This window comes from Pectinophora gossypiella, chromosome 27 (genome assembly GCF_024362695.1).
Source record: "Pectinophora gossypiella chromosome 27, ilPecGoss1.1, whole genome shotgun sequence".
Classification (NCBI taxonomy): domain Eukaryota; kingdom Metazoa; phylum Arthropoda; class Insecta; order Lepidoptera; family Gelechiidae; genus Pectinophora; species Pectinophora gossypiella.
Window position 1 is genome coordinate 5,330,646 of NC_065430.1, and position 17,309 is coordinate 5,347,954.

At 41.0% G+C, this 17,309-nt stretch overlaps 2 protein-coding genes across 5 annotated transcripts in view; one reads left to right on the forward strand and one right to left on the reverse strand.

Annotated features, from left to right (window-relative positions):
* LOC126378861 (ATP synthase subunit beta, mitochondrial-like) overlaps positions 1–17,309 on the reverse strand; it is a 108,119-nt gene that overhangs the window by 82,594 nt on the left and 8,216 nt on the right. The window lies entirely within an intron of this gene.
* On the forward strand, positions 2,953–7,897 carry LOC126378748 (titin-like). The gene is made up of 4 exons (XM_050027129.1): positions 2,953–3,060; positions 3,133–3,268; positions 4,094–5,497; positions 7,398–7,897. Exons 1-4 carry the CDS (start codon positions 2,953–2,955, stop codon positions 7,895–7,897), a joined length of 2,148 nt encoding a protein of 715 aa, XP_049883086.1.

Consider the following 17,309-nt stretch of genomic DNA (forward strand, 5'->3'; position numbering starts at 1 on the left):
AGTTCCACAAGCAGAAGTAATAAAGTTAATGAAGGAAACGGATGAAAGGGAAAGACACAGAGCTAAATGCGCATCTGTACCGATTTTAACAAACAAAACTTTTCTGACTGTCAATACAGCTGTCTCGGAAGGCAAAGAGTTACTGGAAGGTAACCAAAATTCAATAGAACCTTTAGCAGATAAGATTGGAACAGAAGATGTACTGTGCAGTGAACATATTATTTCATGTGTGAGCGAAACAGCAAAAGCTGAGATAGATAGAGAACAGGATGCGAAGACAGTAGTAAACGCTGAGGAAGGTGAACATAATACTGACATGTCGTCGCATCTACAAGAAACAATAACCACCTGTACTGCAGCTGCGGCTCCAGCGAAGTCTGCATCGGCTGTCCAATCTGACCACATTGGCAAAGAACCGCGTCCCGTAACGAAAACTACGAACAAACCCACTTTAACTCTTGATGAGGACTCGCCGATACCCGTGGTGTTGAAGACTGATCGCCTGCGAAGTTACAGCAAGTTTGTAAATTCCATGAATGCGGAACACATTGTGAAAATGTCGAAATGCCCGCCGCCTTGCCCTCCGCCGTGCCCGCCTCCCCCTCCCCCGTGCCCCCCTAAACCTCCTAAATGTCCCAAACCCAAGAAAAAGTCTGCCTGTCCGCCTCCACAAAAAGCTGATCCCTGTCCGAAGAAGAAGGTTACCCCGCCTCCTTGCGGGCCGCAATGTCCACGCAAGCCTTCCTGCCCTTGCCCAAAATGTGTTGGCATTGACAAATCATGGTTCAACTCACACAGACCCCTCTATTCGTTGCTGTCATGGTATAGCGAAGAGTTTATATTTACCAACGTTCATGGCCGTGGCTTCTGTAAGAACATACCGTTCCCCGGAAGCTTGGACACCATTGCTGGACGGAGAAAAGAAATGGTTTACGTTCCTGGAGAAACTGTTAGTTGTGAAAGGGACTTCGAACCGTGGACGCCTATTGACTGTCCATTAAGAAATGAGCAAAAGCCGAAACTGTTGTGTCCACAAGACGGATGCACTGAAATGCAACCTGGGAAAGACGGGGACTTTTGCAAAACTAAACAGCATCGTAAAGTTTTTCCGAAAAGCGTCATCTTCAAGCGAACAAAATCGCGATGAATTTACCGACATTTTAACGACTGAAACATGTTAACAAATGCGAAAATATTACTTACTATCTCCTCATAAAATGTGTTTTATTTAAAAGTACATTATCAACACACTTGCTCGAAAAGTTACAGCTAATATTGCACCGCTTTTATGTAGGTACTTACCTAACTAGTTTATTTATTTTTTTTCAATTTTTTTTCAACCGATTTCAAAAAAGGTTCTCTTTTCGAATGCTTTTTTTTGTTAGTTATTTTTTAATCTCGACAAAAGTACTTACAATAATTCTTACCCCCAGGAATGAAGGAACGAATATACGTAGTAAATATTTATGGGAATAAACATTTAAAATCATTTACTTATATACTTAATCAATTTATAGTATTAAGTATACAATTGTATTGTTTCTTATATTTTTAATATTAGGCCGCTTGGCGTCTCGTCAGTGCCTCTCTTTTTATAAATCTAAGCTAATTCAACCAGTGACAAAGCGGCGCGCGGAAAAATGTATGATGGATGGCCCATAATTAGAACTTTTAAAATACAATACAAAACGCTTTATTGCACATAAACCTACTTAGTAATTCTAACACATAACAAGCAGTCTAGCCTATATACGTTTCAATGCTAGGCACAGGCCTCCCCACAATCAACCAGGCGGGGTATGGAGCACACTGATCCACTGCGGATTGATGTTAATTCCTCAAAAAAATAAAATGACGAATCTTTTTGTGCAACTTCGGTAACAAATCTCTGAATTGTAGCTTGAAGTTGTATCGCATTAAGATATGCTGTAAGGTTGTTTGTCGGCACGCGCATCGCAAAAGCATTAAAATTTGCCTTGTGACAAAACTCCATGAGTACTTAAAAATATAAACAGCCTATATACATCCCACTGCTGGGCACAGGCCTTCCCTCAATCAACCAGAGGGGGTATGGAGCATACTCCACCACGCTGCTCCACTGCGGGTTGGTAAAATATAGGCTCGATTCGGTCCTGCTGTTGTCTCAACGATTTGCGGACTGAATTTCGACAGTACATTACTTCGACACGTAGCGAACTTGAGTCAAGATTAGAAGGTGCGCTCAGACATAATATTTTAATTAAGTACTCTCGCTGCTAATGCAGCTTTGCGTGTCCTGTATTTGTTCGAAAATGACCCACCTACCTCCAACGGTTGAGCAAATATAACACTTTGTATGGCGGCCATCTTGTTTGTCCACCATTTTGTTTCTTATTGCCAGCTATAGAATTCGACCAAGGTTTAAGTACTTACCTTGAAAACAAAGTTGATTTATATATCACGTCACAGTTACGTAAGGCTTAGTGTGTTTTCCTGATGCGGAGCAGTTTTCGAAAATTTGGAAGTTTTCCCATACGCACGATGACTTTCCAATTACATCACCAATACATTACTTTTTAAACCCAGACGCTCGGGTCCTTCTGTCTCCAGCTATATATAATACTTAGGAATTTCTACCGGGTCTCAGCGCTTCCTATTTGTCCAACCCGTGCCAACCTACACGTTAAGAAAGCAAATAAAACTACTCATGTTTTTCGCTTTTCAGTATCGGACGTCCTTCCGTTGGCGGGGAAAAGATTGAAATCATCTAACAAAAAGCAATGTGACAAATGCCAACGTATTATAGACTACGTTTTTGGTAAATCTGGCGAATATCCCTTTAATGATATCGATGGCATAACGGGTCCTTTCACGCACCTCCCGCACAACGTAACTCCTCATGTTCAGGGAAGGCCGAAGAAAATAGTTTATAAAAGGTGTTGTACCGGGAAAGGAAAGGAAATCTTCGGACCCATGTCAAAATCAGATGTTGCTAAGTTGCAGGCGCCACACGAAGACCGAACCGCAGGGCTGCTACAAACCACAACAGAGAAATTGGAAGAAAAACTTATAGAGCGGATTGTAAATACTGCAGAAGACAGGAATCATTTTTTTTCTAAAGATCGATCGCTATATGCGACCACCAACAAACAGGCAGTAGAGGAGCTCTCGCAAAAAGTTGAAAAAATTTCTGAGCCCCCGGTCGTTGAAGCAGCAAAACCTACAGAAGACGTCAGAGACGACATTTCTAAACTCTTGTCTGGCAGAGTTATGCAGCAATCTTTGCAGGGTAAGCACCGAAAATCAGGAATGGCTGAAATGACTCCAATAAACGTTACGTTAAACTTGTCGGGACCCTTAAAAAATGTTGTCGCGAGAGCGAGTTTTAAAAGGCACACCGGGTCTCAAGAGGTTGAGGTAGTGAGGAGAAAGGAACCAATCTCTGAAGATATATTACTCGAAGATTTCGAGGAATATGGTGTTGTACCTGCATCGTTAAAAACAACCCGACATATTGCACGTACGAATATGACTCAAGTGCAAAACAAACTGTTTAAAAAAGAAGAAATTCCGACAAAAGAATGTAAGGGATGTAAAAGTGTAACCGACAATTTTGACAAAAAAGAGGAGATAGATTTAACGAAAATATCAGATAATCAGTATGATAATCCGCTGTGGAAGAAACATAATAGTCAAATAGAACCGTTTGATAGACGTTACGAGCCCACGGAAGAAGAAGCAACAAGAATCCTTAACGAGAGTCATGACGATCCATTTTCCCCACTCATACCACGAGCCCATAGAACAAGTAAAATGATTAAATCCGAACTATTGGAAAACGATACCGATGTAGTCAGGGAGGAAGTTGTTAGTCGTAAAACTTCTAATGAAGACAAGAAAATAAGAGAGTCGTTTCATAACTCTCATGAACCGGAAGTTGGTGGTTATAGTGATGATTTTAGATCGCATTATGTTCCAAATATTTATCAACCTGCCGTGCCAAGTTTTGTCGAAAACGAACATTATATACCGGCAGCAGTGCCCTTATCTCCGTGCATAATTCAAGATGCAAAACAAGAAAAACGTAGACATAATACAGAAACGTGGTCACCAGCCAAATATAGTCAATGCATGCTGAACTATTATCAAGCACAACAACAATTTTACAAAGATATGATGCAGTACCAATCTCAATACCCAAAACCGAAACCGCAAGTTTCACAAACAGAAGTTGTAACACTAATGAAGAAGATAGACAAAATTGAAAGGGAAAGAGCCAAAATAGCAGCTGTGCCGATTCTACCGAACAGATTTCGTTCAATCAGTAAACCAGCGACCATGAAGAACGAGGAAGCTGAGTCTATCCCTGCAGTTTCACATTTAAAACCTTTGACGGATGAAAATGTTTACCAACCAGAAGACTTATACAGTGAACCAATTACCACGAGAGAAAGGGACCAGGATGTGATGGATGTAGAAAACGCTGCGACAAACGAGCAAAGTACCGACATACCGTCGCGTTTACAACAGACCATCCACACAGCCGGTACGCAGGCCGTAACAAAGACCAATGAATTGTCCAGGGAACCTGAATCAATACCGGAGGTATTCCACCAAGAAGCTTCAGCAACGAACGTCAAGTACGGTACTCAAACTAAAGAGGTAGATATTGAAAGAGATCAGATTTCCCCAGAGATTGAGATAGACTTTCCGGAAGAGTTCAGGCCTCAAAAAGTCAAACAGACAACAGAATCGACTATCCATGATGACATTAACAAAGAAACACCAAGTGAAATGTCAGAAATACCAACACCCAGTTTCAAATTTGAAGAAAATGTGCCTTTGTCGGTGCTGCTGAAGAAGGCACGAGTCAAAAACCAACTAGAAAGTTTTAAGACGTTTATGGATTCTATAAATACAGAGCATGTTGTGAAAATGTCGAAATGCCCACCTGAAAAGCCTCCTGCGTGCCCCCCTAAACCTCCGAAATGTCCCCCTAAAGCGCCTAAATGTCCTCCCGCGCCGTGTCCTAAACCGGCGAAGGCCGACTGCACACCGAAGAAGCCAAGATGTCCACCGGCCGCTAAAGTCGACCCTTGTAAGAAGAAGAAACCATGCCCTGACCCTTGCGGACCACCGAAGTGTCCGCCAAAGAAGAAGGGACCTTGCTCAAAATGTTGCAGCACAGGCAAACCTTGGTTCGACCCACAAAGACCAATTTACTCATTAGTGTCACGGTACAGCGAGCAGTCAATATTTACTACCGTTTGTAATGGTAGCTTCAAGGAGACACCGTTCTATGGAGACTTTGAAGTCGAAACTGACCCGAAAAAAGGGATGCTCCACGCCCCTAGAGGAATTATTAGATGGGCTAGGGACTTCGAGCCGTGGACGCCGATTCCCTGCTGGCCAGTCCCGAAAAATGAGAAGAAGAAGAAGTTGTTGTGCCCACAAGACGGTTGCAAGGGCATACCACCTCCGAAGGACGGGGATTTTTGCCACCCTAAACAAAAGCCTTGTAAAGGTTTCCCGAAACGCCTTACTTGCACGCGCCTGAAGTCTTACTCGAATGAGAACATCACCATTAGCCTCGGAACATTCTGAACATACTGTTGCGTGTTAACTAATAGCGAAAATGTATTATATACTTTCGATAAACTAAAATAAATCTTGAAATTTACGTAACTTGGTCACATTCAAATAGACGCTTAAGTGTTCCGACTGTGACCAGCGGGCTTAGCACCGTAAGCGGGCGACTCTTTCTCGGCTCAACATACGTCACCCGTCACTCTCTCACAGTACTGCACAGAAAGAGACAGATGATCTCTGTCGCGGCGAGAAAGAGTCGCGTGCTTACGGTGCTAAGCCCGCAGGGAGGTTAAAATGGCCACATCGAAGCAATTTATCTACGATAGCAATATTGCTATTTGACATTTGTTTGCATTGCGCGCTTTTATATGCGCAAATGTGAAATTGCAATATTGCTTTCTTAGACGAATTGATTCATTGTGGCCATCTTAATCCCCCTGGTCTAAACGAGCATTGCCCGGTTGCACAGCCACTGATAGGCGTTGGACCAGGTAAGACGAGGCCTAGGGTCAGTAAGATAACATTAACATTAATTACTAATGAAAGAGCCACGCTCTTGTCGGCGTAACATTCTCAATTCTTGTCTATCAAAGGCCAATTCTTTCAATTCCTTATAAGACACGACGTTCGTCTTCTCTTAATCTGTTCCATGTAAGCTCTTTTTGGTCTTTCCCTTCCTCTCACACGGTAAATATGAGATGGAATATTGGTGTGGTAGTTATAATAGACATACTTAGTGGTGGATTACCAACCTCATCGACCCTGGTGTCAGCGTTACTGTTGAGCCGCCAAAGCCCATGACTTGACTCATGTAACGACTACTTACATAAGTAGTAACGATTGAGGGAAATCGGAGACCACGCCGGTGGGGTCGGTATCGGGGTCCTGAAGTGTTTGGTGTCGCGAGCTAATTGGCTGCCTCTGTGGCTAGAGTAATCGGGTCGTCGGGATCGTATATCACGACTTTCGGGCGCCATAAATATACTAAAATGTTTAGCATAGAAACGAGTGGAGAAAGTTTCGATCTTACACCCTTATTCTAAGTAAAACGTTCACTCAACTCTTCCTTCATTGGACTCGGCCTCATCTGAGCATTTTGGTATTCCAAGTTGACATTTACGTGTTTCGGACGATCCTTACCACACCCCGGACACTTCATAAAAACAACCTCGTTTTACACAGACACCACACATTAACGTTATAGGGTTGTTGTAGCATTTACTTGGCACCGACTTAAAAATTTTTAAAGTAATTAACTAAGTAATTGAAAATACCTACTTATTACTTTTTCAAGTCTAGTCTGTCTAGATTCAAGTCTAAAGTGTTTGAGGGAAGGTGAGGTAAACCTAGCTGAGAAGCTGGTGGGAGCGGAGAGTTGCCGTTCTATACGTAGTATTATTCCTTATTCTATGCCCTTATATCCCTCAATCAACGCTTATCGCTATCGACCCACTAGGGTCGATTAATTCTTTCAAATATTTTTCCTCTCAGACGACGCCCTGAGCCGAGGTTCGCGTCCAACTGGGCACCCACAGGCCTATTGTCTTAAACGTTGTACCAGGTGAGAGCCTTCAGCGCTCCCCATTTCTCCGGCCAAGTAGTTAATGCCATCTGCGGCAAATCTACAATAAGTCATGTCAAAAAAAATATATGCCTTTACACTACACTGCAGGATTTCAGTCTTATTGGGACTGAGGTAAATTGAGATTCAGACAGGTACCTACTTAATAGGAAATTGTCGTGTTAGGAATTCATCTATATGAACCGGAAGGCCTTAGTACATTTCCGTTTAATTTAATCAATAACATTATCTTGAACCATTCTTTCAGTTCAAAACGAAGAGTCGCCGATATTGAGCAGGAGTTTCTCCAAAACGGAATGGACCAAACCGAAGTTCGATCTCACAAAACCGTACAAGGACATAGCAGAGAAGTGTGATGAAAAGAAATACGCGAAAAATGATGAGAAGCCTGCAAGATTTAAGAACGATGTTAAGAAAGCCAATAGGAATTGTAGTGCGCGAAAAATGGCGCCGGAATCAGTTAAGAACAAAAGCTGTATTTTAATGGAGTCGCTGAACTTGCAAGAGTTGCTGGCGCCGCCAATGGCAGCTGTGTGTTACGTAGTCGCCCGGCACAACTCCAATGACGCGAAGAACGAAGTATTCTGGCGACCACTGCCGACTGATCCAAAAATGCAAGAGCAGCTCAGTAAGATAAGTAAGTACCTTCAAATGAGCTACTTTATTAACAAGCAGCTGTTCGTGGACAGACAGACGCAAAACGTACCCATGCGTGAGAATGATACCAATAAACCAACGGTAGAATGACAAGTGTCAAATTTAAATATCATAAATTCAAGCTCAAGGTTTTTTCACCTACACACACGTCAAAAGACACAGTTGAATTTGTATTAAGAACATCTCCACGCCGGTTTATGAGATGGACAGTCTTCGGAGTGCTTTTAGGTATTTTATTGGTGGCATTAGCATTTCGACCGCGAAAATGAAAGGATGGGAAATTGAACGTTAATATTTGTCGAGCTTCCGTGCTGATCCAATGAGAGAGCGAAGTTAAAATTCCGTCTCACAAACTGATTTTGACAAACATCTTTCTAAGTAGATAGAAAAAATGTGTCATTTTTCAAGTTCAAATATACTTACTTATACTTATTTTGTTTCGGAATCAAGTCCATATTATAGTAACAAGATTGAAAGACAGCATAATAATACGCATTGTTATATTGCATTCTCACTGTAAGTATAGACGCTTCGTAAAACTAAAAACCGCACGTGTACAAAGATGTACTTACCTACTTAAAAATGCTTTGAAAAGCGTAATCTTTTCGTGCAAATCAGCAAGCCAACATATTTATTATAGCGCACGTCTGTCCTTCTCGACGTCCTTACTATCACTAAGGTCGTAACCTAAAAATTAAAAACATTGGACGTGGGTAATTTATTTTTTACGAATGGCAACGCAGGGTCGGATGACGTCAGCTGGGCTAACCTTGAAATGCTAGCTGTCAGTTTTGAGCATACCTGGTGTTCTTATACCATAAGGTCGTCGACGACCCAGTGACCAAGATTCCTAAACTGTGAAGTACCTTCTAGTCTAACAGTAGGAGTTCGAAGAAGATCGCTAGTTCACTTTTATAAGCACTAACAGCGAAAATATAGACATCGAGAAACATCTACTAGAATGGCCAGTGTAAAATTTAAATGTCACAAGTTTAAGCTGGTAACTACACCTGTCTCCCAGAAAACACAAAAAAATACAATACTGTTTATATTACCAGCGTCATCCCGTTTTATTGTTGTCTTTGGAGTGCTGTTAGGAGTTTTGTTGTTATTAGCTTTTCGACCACGAAAATGAGATGGCTAATAGCGAACTGAATAGCACTTAAACGTGTAAGAGAAAGATCACAGAAGGAAACGATTGAAACATTTTGTCTCGGACAAAGTTCTTTATCGAAACATAACATAACTAGCCTATATACGTCCCACTGCTGGGCACAGGCCTCCCCTCAATCAACCGGAGGGGGTATGGAGCGTACTCCACCGAGCTGTTCCACTGCGGATTGGTAGATGTGTTTTGACGGCTAATAACCGGGACCAACGGCTTAACGTGCTCTCCGAAGCATGAAATTATCTTACTTTTTCGGACAATCACGTGATTCAAATCGAACCCGGACCTGCAGATCGTGAGTCTAACGCTCTAACCACTATTTCACGGACGCTAGCGAAAGATTGTTGATGGTTTTTCTTATTCAGTTTATCGCAATGGCAACACCAGTTACAAACAGCCAATCACAAGCCACTATATCAGTGCTACCAGCTAAAGAATGTTCCATTCTACGGAGTCGGCATTTTTTTAAAACTTAATTTATAATAGTTTTTTGATACAACGTAGCTAAATGAACAAAGATGTAGATGTTACTAATAAAGAATAAAAACAGACAAGTTTTTTAAAATTTTATATCTAAATATAGGAGCCTCTAGTCTCAATAATCCCAGATATTTTGAACTTTTAGTAAAATATTCTTGTTAGCGTCAAAACCCTTGGACCAAGTGAGATATTTTATGTTTGGAAACTAACAAAGACAAGCCGACCAATGTTTTTAATTTAAGTACTTACTTACTTTGCAATGCAATTTTTAACTTTTAGTTAAAGATCTTAGTTTTTAACCAACCGACCGACCGACCGACCGACCGGTTTTGACCGACTTTTTTTTTTTTTGACGTGACTTATTGTAGATTTGCCGCAGATGGCATTAACTACTTGGCCGGACAAAGTGACCGACCTTAGGCTACAGTACATTATCTTATGTTATAAGAAGATATTATATGTTATACTGTTACTTACCTATAAATAAATTCAGGACTGACCATTGAACTTGGCACCCATTTAGATCTCACTTCTTTTGTCGTTGAAGTCAACAACCAAGGAATTTATCATAATATTGAACTTGGCTGCCATTTCACATTTATGTTTTTGATTGGATACCAATTTAATGGTAACACTTACATTATCGGGTTAGCGATGAGGGCATTTGTGATGGCTAACTAAAAATCATTCCCGCCAAGCAAATCCTATGTACAGTCATGATTATCATGTACCCACGAACCTCGTCGCATTATCATATTTAACATTTAATGAGACTTACGGTTTAATTTTTCTGTCAATACTAATCAGAGGCGGAGGACAGGAGTCCTAGTATGGCTTTGTAATAGACTACTCTGGGCGCCATCCCACTTGCGTCAGACAGAGTACTGCGGGGCGGAAGGCAAGAGGGAAACCCCTGCCCAATTTTTCCCTAAAAAAGTAGCATGGAAAACGCTGCACCGACAAGAGTGTGGCTCTTAAATCGATGATGATGACGGTTTAATTTGTCAAAAAAGTAATGTGATATGGTATCAAAGTGTATACATATTAGTACTTGTGACCGTACCTACCTGGTTTTCCCTGTCTATAGGTATCTAATAGGCATTAGATCAATAGATTACGGTCACCGACACAATAGAGAAACGATTGACATGACCTCACAGAAGCCGTGACGGGTTTATGTAAATGGATGTGAAGGGGTTAATAGTTGTGCCAGCTGGCGGGTCCCACGGGTGGAGAAAGGCGGCCGGTGGGGTTGGAGCGCTCGGGGTGGCTACTGTTAATTATTAGGAGTTTTTATACGATGGTCTGAGGAGCTCGGTGGCGCAGCGGTAAACGCGCTCGGTCTGCGATTGTTGAAGGCAACTTTCACAAAAAAAAGTTTTCATCTCGAGCTCCTCCGTGCTTCGGAAGGCACGTTAAGCCGTTGGTCCCGGCTGCATTAGCAGTCGTTAATAACCATCAATCCGCACTGAGCCCGCGTGGTGGTTTAAGGTCCGATCTCCCTATCCATCCATAGGGAAGGCCCGTGCCCCAGCAGTGGGGACGTTAATGGGCTGGTGATGATACGATGGTCTAGTGCTTAGAGAGCCTGGAAAACCCCTCATTCACTTCTGGTGTTCTGTGATAATATCCTTCTTAATTAAAACACATTTAAAGCAGGGATATGAAACTCTTATATGGGAGTCTCATATGCCTGCTAAACGCGGTAAGAACCCGTTATTATATGTTTTAATTATGATAATAACCGCGTAAACTTAAAACAATATACGATATCCTTCTTTTTATCGTATGGATTGTGAGGTAGATGACCAACCTCGTCAACCCTGGTGTCAGGATTATTATACGATTGGATTACTTATTAGTAAGTACAGTCATGAGCCCACCCACTTTAGGACTCTGTCGCACTAACACATTTGACAATTAGTGAGACTTACAGTTCAATTTGTCAAAAAAGTTTATGAGACATGGTACCAAAGTCGTTTTGAAGCATAAGGTCAAAAGAGCGAAATGTCAAGTGGTAGCAAATTGTCAAAAGAGCAGAATGTCAAAAGCGCATATTGTCAAAAGCGCACAATGTCAAAGGCGCAGAATGACAAAAGCGCATAATGTCAAAAATTCTACTTAAACGGATTAACTGCTTAGATATCGATTTTAAGAAATTGAGGAACTGTAATTGAGTTACGGTTTAATTGTTTTAAATAGCATCGGTATGTTCTATCAAATGTGATATCATATTGATTTCTTTTATTTTTTTTAATCGATTTAAAAAGCAAATTTTCAATACGTGTATCCCAATATTTTGCCTCTCGTCGTAATTTATGAATGAACAAATACAGGTTTGGCTTTTTTGGAATTCTTTTATTAAGACGGTGGTGCCAACCCTCAAGGGCGTTGGTTGTTCTATGCCGCTGTTCAGCAACGCTTAATGTATTTGCTGATTGTTTAGGGTACCAGGTGTTTTCAAAATAAACGCGAAACCGTCTCATTTCTAGTGAATCTGGTGTAGTATTTAATATATGTTGCCACGTCTCATGAATCCGATTTGCAGGTACGAGAGGAACTATTGCGCACATTCTTGTAGCATTTCTACCTTCTTTTGTTTTACCTGCAAATCGGATTCATGAGACGTGGCAACATATATTAAATACTACACCAGATTCACTAGAAATGAGACGGTTTCGCGTTTATTTTGAAAACACCTGGTACCCTAAACAATCAGCAAATACATTAAGCGTTGCTGAACAGCGGCATAGAACAACCAACGCCCTTGAGGGTTGGCACCACCGTCTTAATAAAAGAATTCCAAAAAAGCCAAACCTGTATTTGTTCATTCATAAATTACGACGAGAGGCAAAATATTGGGATACACGTATTGAAAATTTGCTTTTTAAATCGATTAAAAAAAAATAAAAGAAATCAATATGATATCACATTTGATAGAACATACCGATGCTATTTAAAACAATTAAACCGTAACTCAATTACAGTTCCTCAATTTCTTAAAATCGATATCTAAGCAGTTAATCCGTTTAAGTAGAATTTTTGACATTATGCGCTTTTGTCATTCTGCGCCTTTGACATTGTGCGCTTTTGACAATATGCGCTTTTGACATTCTGCTCTTTTGACAATTTGCTACCACTTGACATTTCGCTCTTTTGACCTTATGCTTCAAAACGTACCAAAGTGTATACATATTAATGCTTGTGACCGTACGTAGTTACTTAGGTCCCGTCAGGGGCCTTTGGCGGCTCAATAATGTCCAAGGCGTTGCGATTAAAGTGGTCGGTTTACATCTATTCCTAGTACCGGGTAGTGGTGGAATATTTATTAGTTGTCAATTCAAAATAGAAGCTTTCAGGACTAGCGAAATGTGTAGAGTATCTTAGTTGTTAAATATTTTCTATTTTTATTATATAACTCAAATGAGTTACGTTGGTAATTAAATTAGGTATGTATTTACTTGTATTTTATTTTATTTTTATTTGGATGTGACTTATTGTAGATTTGCCGCAGATGGCTTTAACTACTTGGCTGGACAAATGGGGAGCGCTGAAGTCTCTCACCCGGTACAACGTTTAAGACAACAGGCCTGAGGGTGCCCAGTTGGGCGCGAACCTCGCCTCAGGGCGTCGTCTGAGAGGAAAAATATTTGAAAGAATTAATCGACCCTAGCGGGTCGATAGTGATAAGCGCTGAATGGTGGATATCCTCGATCGCGCCGGCGGGGTCGATATCGGAGTCCTCTACGGCTAGGGTAATCGGGTCGTCAGGATCGTATATTACGTCCTCCGAACGCCGATACTTCAGTTACTTTTGCTTAGGAGACATTTGCCCAGCTATGAACTCTACAATTTTTTTTAGCATAATTAAAACACATAATAATGGGTTCTTACCGCGTTTAAATCAGGGATATAAGACTAGGGATATGAGGCAATGGAATAAGGGTTACGAAGCATATGGAATCCAGTGGTAAGTGTTGTAAAAAGCCTAAAACGGCCTAATGTGGCAAAACGTGAGGACACAGTGAGTGCGGTTTGTCGTAGTGAGTTTGGTGCGAGTTCAGATGGTTCCGAACATTCCGATATCAAATACATAAACAAGCGGCAAAAAAAAGGGTAGACAGATGTGTCTGCCCGTAGAAAATTATGGATGTACCTACTCCACTCCAATCTCATCAGTCATCCCGTGATCATGGCACTTGCAACAGTGTCGAAATGTCGGGAGTCTCATATCCCTGATTTAAACGCGGTAAGAACCCGTTATTATGTGTTTTAATTATGATAATAACCGCGTAAACCTAAAACAATGTATTTTTTAGCATTATAGAAGTCTCCACTCCGATCTAGTGCTAGTTACTTGATCGTGTATAACGGCACGGCAACGAATAAGTGGCAATTATAACACGCGCCATACCGCCATGTTGGAAAAATCAGGTGCTTTATAGAGACGCTTTTAAATACCGAACATTTTCTTTTTTAATTTTCTTAAAAGGAGATTTTCTACTTCTATGGGAATGTGAAGTTTTACTATTGAGTTAGTCTATTGGGAAGGAAGTTCCCAGTAGTAAAACTGGTAAGACTACTCGGTAAGATTAGGAATAGGGGGTGGAACCTCAATATCATGGTTATTATTGAGCCGCCAAAGACCCCTAATGTTATGTTCTCACTACGCTACGCTATATAAACCTTAAGGTTTATTTTAAAATGCATATAATATTTAGAAATGGGAGTGGAGTTAGGTAAGTGCAGTGTGAACACCCCGTAAGCGAGACGATTGTATCGAGGTTGTTAGGATCGGCGTGGCGCGTCGGTCGGCCCGTCGATGCATTGTATGAACGCACTACGCGTTACCGGTGCGCACATTCGTGTGGACAGCAAGACTCAGTTGGCGTGTTGGTAGCACATTCGTTGGTACAGCATTCGTGATAGCTACGCGTGTGCGTAGCGCACGCCTCGAGGTTCCAAATGCTCATATTTGTCACATGGGTCTAGCAATTAAAGTGTTAAATCGTTAATTCGTGTCGCTAACAATGGCTCTTGTAACGACTACTTACTTGCGTAAATAGTAACCAACGGGTTAACGTGCCTTTCGATGCGGATAATCTGCCTGAAGCATCGCAATGAATCAATTTCGAATCAGCTGCAATGCAACCTACTCTGATTGAATATATATAGTCATGAGTTTGTTAATGTTATTAGATGCTAAATTGAATATCAACTAAACTTTGACTAAACATAAAGCAGAGCGTCTCTCATAAAACACCTAGCACAAATGACTTTCATTAAATATTGACGCGCAGTCGTTACCGCTCTATGTCATAAGGAGATATAACGCTATGCTGGCAACACTTCAGCTCTATCAGAATCATAGAAATACCGGGTGTTAGTGTCGTCGTAACGAGAACTTTGAGGGTTAATTCGGACCATCATTCTCAGTTGATATCAAGTGGAATTTTCTATCGCAAAAGTATGAAAATGAAAATAACTAAGTAAAAGAAAACACAAAAAAAACATGATTTTTCCTAATCATGTTCTGAATCCCCCTCAGTATTCGTTACGGTGTCACTAACACTCATACCTACTTGTATGGCCTGTATCTACTTGGACGGGGTGTAATTGAAATCGTAACGAATACTGAGAGGAATGATTCAGCTCATTATTCTGAGTTAATACTAAAACACCTAGGTTAGGTCACCTGGGTTTCTGTTAGACCAACGTGATATGTGGTGAGCCGTATCGCCGTCTATAATAGTCGAGCCAACTATGTTAGTGAAAACATGACTCCCAATTGGAGTACCTAGTCAGAGGTACCTCCATCACAAGATGAACTAAGCAGAAAACTCTTCAAATCCAAAAACGAAGCAGTCTAACCGAAGCAACGCCTAATGAAGGAAATAACTTTCCACGGAAAGTAGGGCGGGGTTGGTTTTAGCCAATCAGCGGCTAGATAGTTACCTAATGCTGACTCAACAGCCAATAGCAAGCGTTGTCGTAACGGACAGTAACAGTGTGTCGTTATGCCGCGCGCAAAGTGGTGGTGTGGTATTTAAAAAGTACCTTTTTATCGTATTCGAATTGATTTAAAAAATATTATTTTCAAACTTAACTTACTTAACCTAAAAAAAGTAAAAATCATAAAAAGAACACAAAAATGTTCCAATATAATTAAAAAAATAACTGTTAACGAAACAGATCACCTAACATTTACGTTTCAAATTCAAAATTCAAAAATATCGTTATTCTGTAAGTAAGTAAAATAATTACAGTAAGAATCGTAATTTTTTACATAACGAACGTCTCATCCGCTATAAACTCGTTTCGGCCTCAGCTAAACATTTTAGTATAGGTATTTATGGCGCCCGAAAGACGTAATATACGATCCTGACGACTCGATTACTCTAGCCATAGGGGCGGCCAATCAGCTCGCGACAACAAACACTTCAGGACCCCGATACTGACCCCACCGGCGAGGTCGACGATTTCCCTCATTCAGCGCTTATCGCTATCGACCCACCAGAGTCGATTAATTCTTTCAAATATTTTTCCTCTCAGACGACGTCCTGTGCCGAGGTTCGCGCCCTACTGGGCACCCTCAGGCCTGTTGTCTTAAACGTTGTACTGGGTGAGAGCCTTCAGCACTCCCCATTTGTCCGGCCAATAGTTAATGCCTGCGACAAATCTACAATAAGTCACGTCAAAAAGACCTCGCCGGCGTGGTCGACGTTTTTCCCGCGCTAATCGCTATCAGCTGATTCTCTCAATATTTTTGTCAGGCGACGCGACGCCCTGAGCCGAGGTTCTCAATTGGAAACCCTCAGGCCTGTTGTATTAAATCTCGTACCCTCCACGCCATTTGAGGATAAAAACCTGCCCATTTCTCCCATCAGGTGTCGCCACTACTTCTATCGTGTGGGTTGTGAGGTGGAGTACCAACCTAATCAACCCTGGTGTCAGGGTTACTATTGAGCCGCCAAAGGTGTGTGACATGGCTCATGTAACGACTACTTACTTACATCAGTAAGTAGTAACCCGGACTTACGTGCTTAGCGTGGTGTCGCTACTGTTGAGTGTTCTTAAATTTGGATTTTTTCTTTTTCGTAATTTAACTCATCCCTCAGACGGGGTACACTCCACGTTGCTCCACATTTTATAGCAATTGAGTCGTGTACAGTCATGAGCAATATAATGTACCCACTTTAGGACTCTGTCGTACTAACATATTTGACATTTAGTAAGATTAACAGTTCAATTTGTCAAAAAAGTTAATGTGACATGGTACCACCAAAGTGTATACATATTAATGCTCGTACCGTACTAGGCGCAAGATAAATTAAGAAATTCTGGTTACTAAATAAAGACAGATCTAAAATTAACGAAACACATTTTATTTTTTTCTATTTAACTTATTTATGAATTTTAATCAAGAAAAACGTAAAAAATCAACTCAATCAATTGATTAAGGCCCGTGCCTAACGTTACTTTTTACTAAACGTCAAAACACGAAATTACTATGGAGTTTGTATGAAAAAGCACCCTGTGACGTCATAGGAAAACGTGACAAAATGTCGGACTTATTATTACATTTCTCTCTTTCAAAATTCATAAATAAGTTCAATAGAAAAAAGAAATCGTATTTTGTCACCTTTAGATCTGTCTTTATTTAGGAATCAGAATTTCATAATTTATCTTTTGACCTAGGAAACTACCCAATTCGAACTGCGACCTCACAGTGATAGTACCACGGCTCGTAACGTAAAAACTCTTTTTATTTAAGAGCTGCGCTCTTGTCGGTGGAGTAATCGCCATTACTCCATAGATAGGGCGTGTAGAACGGCCTTCCCCCAATCGCCTTCC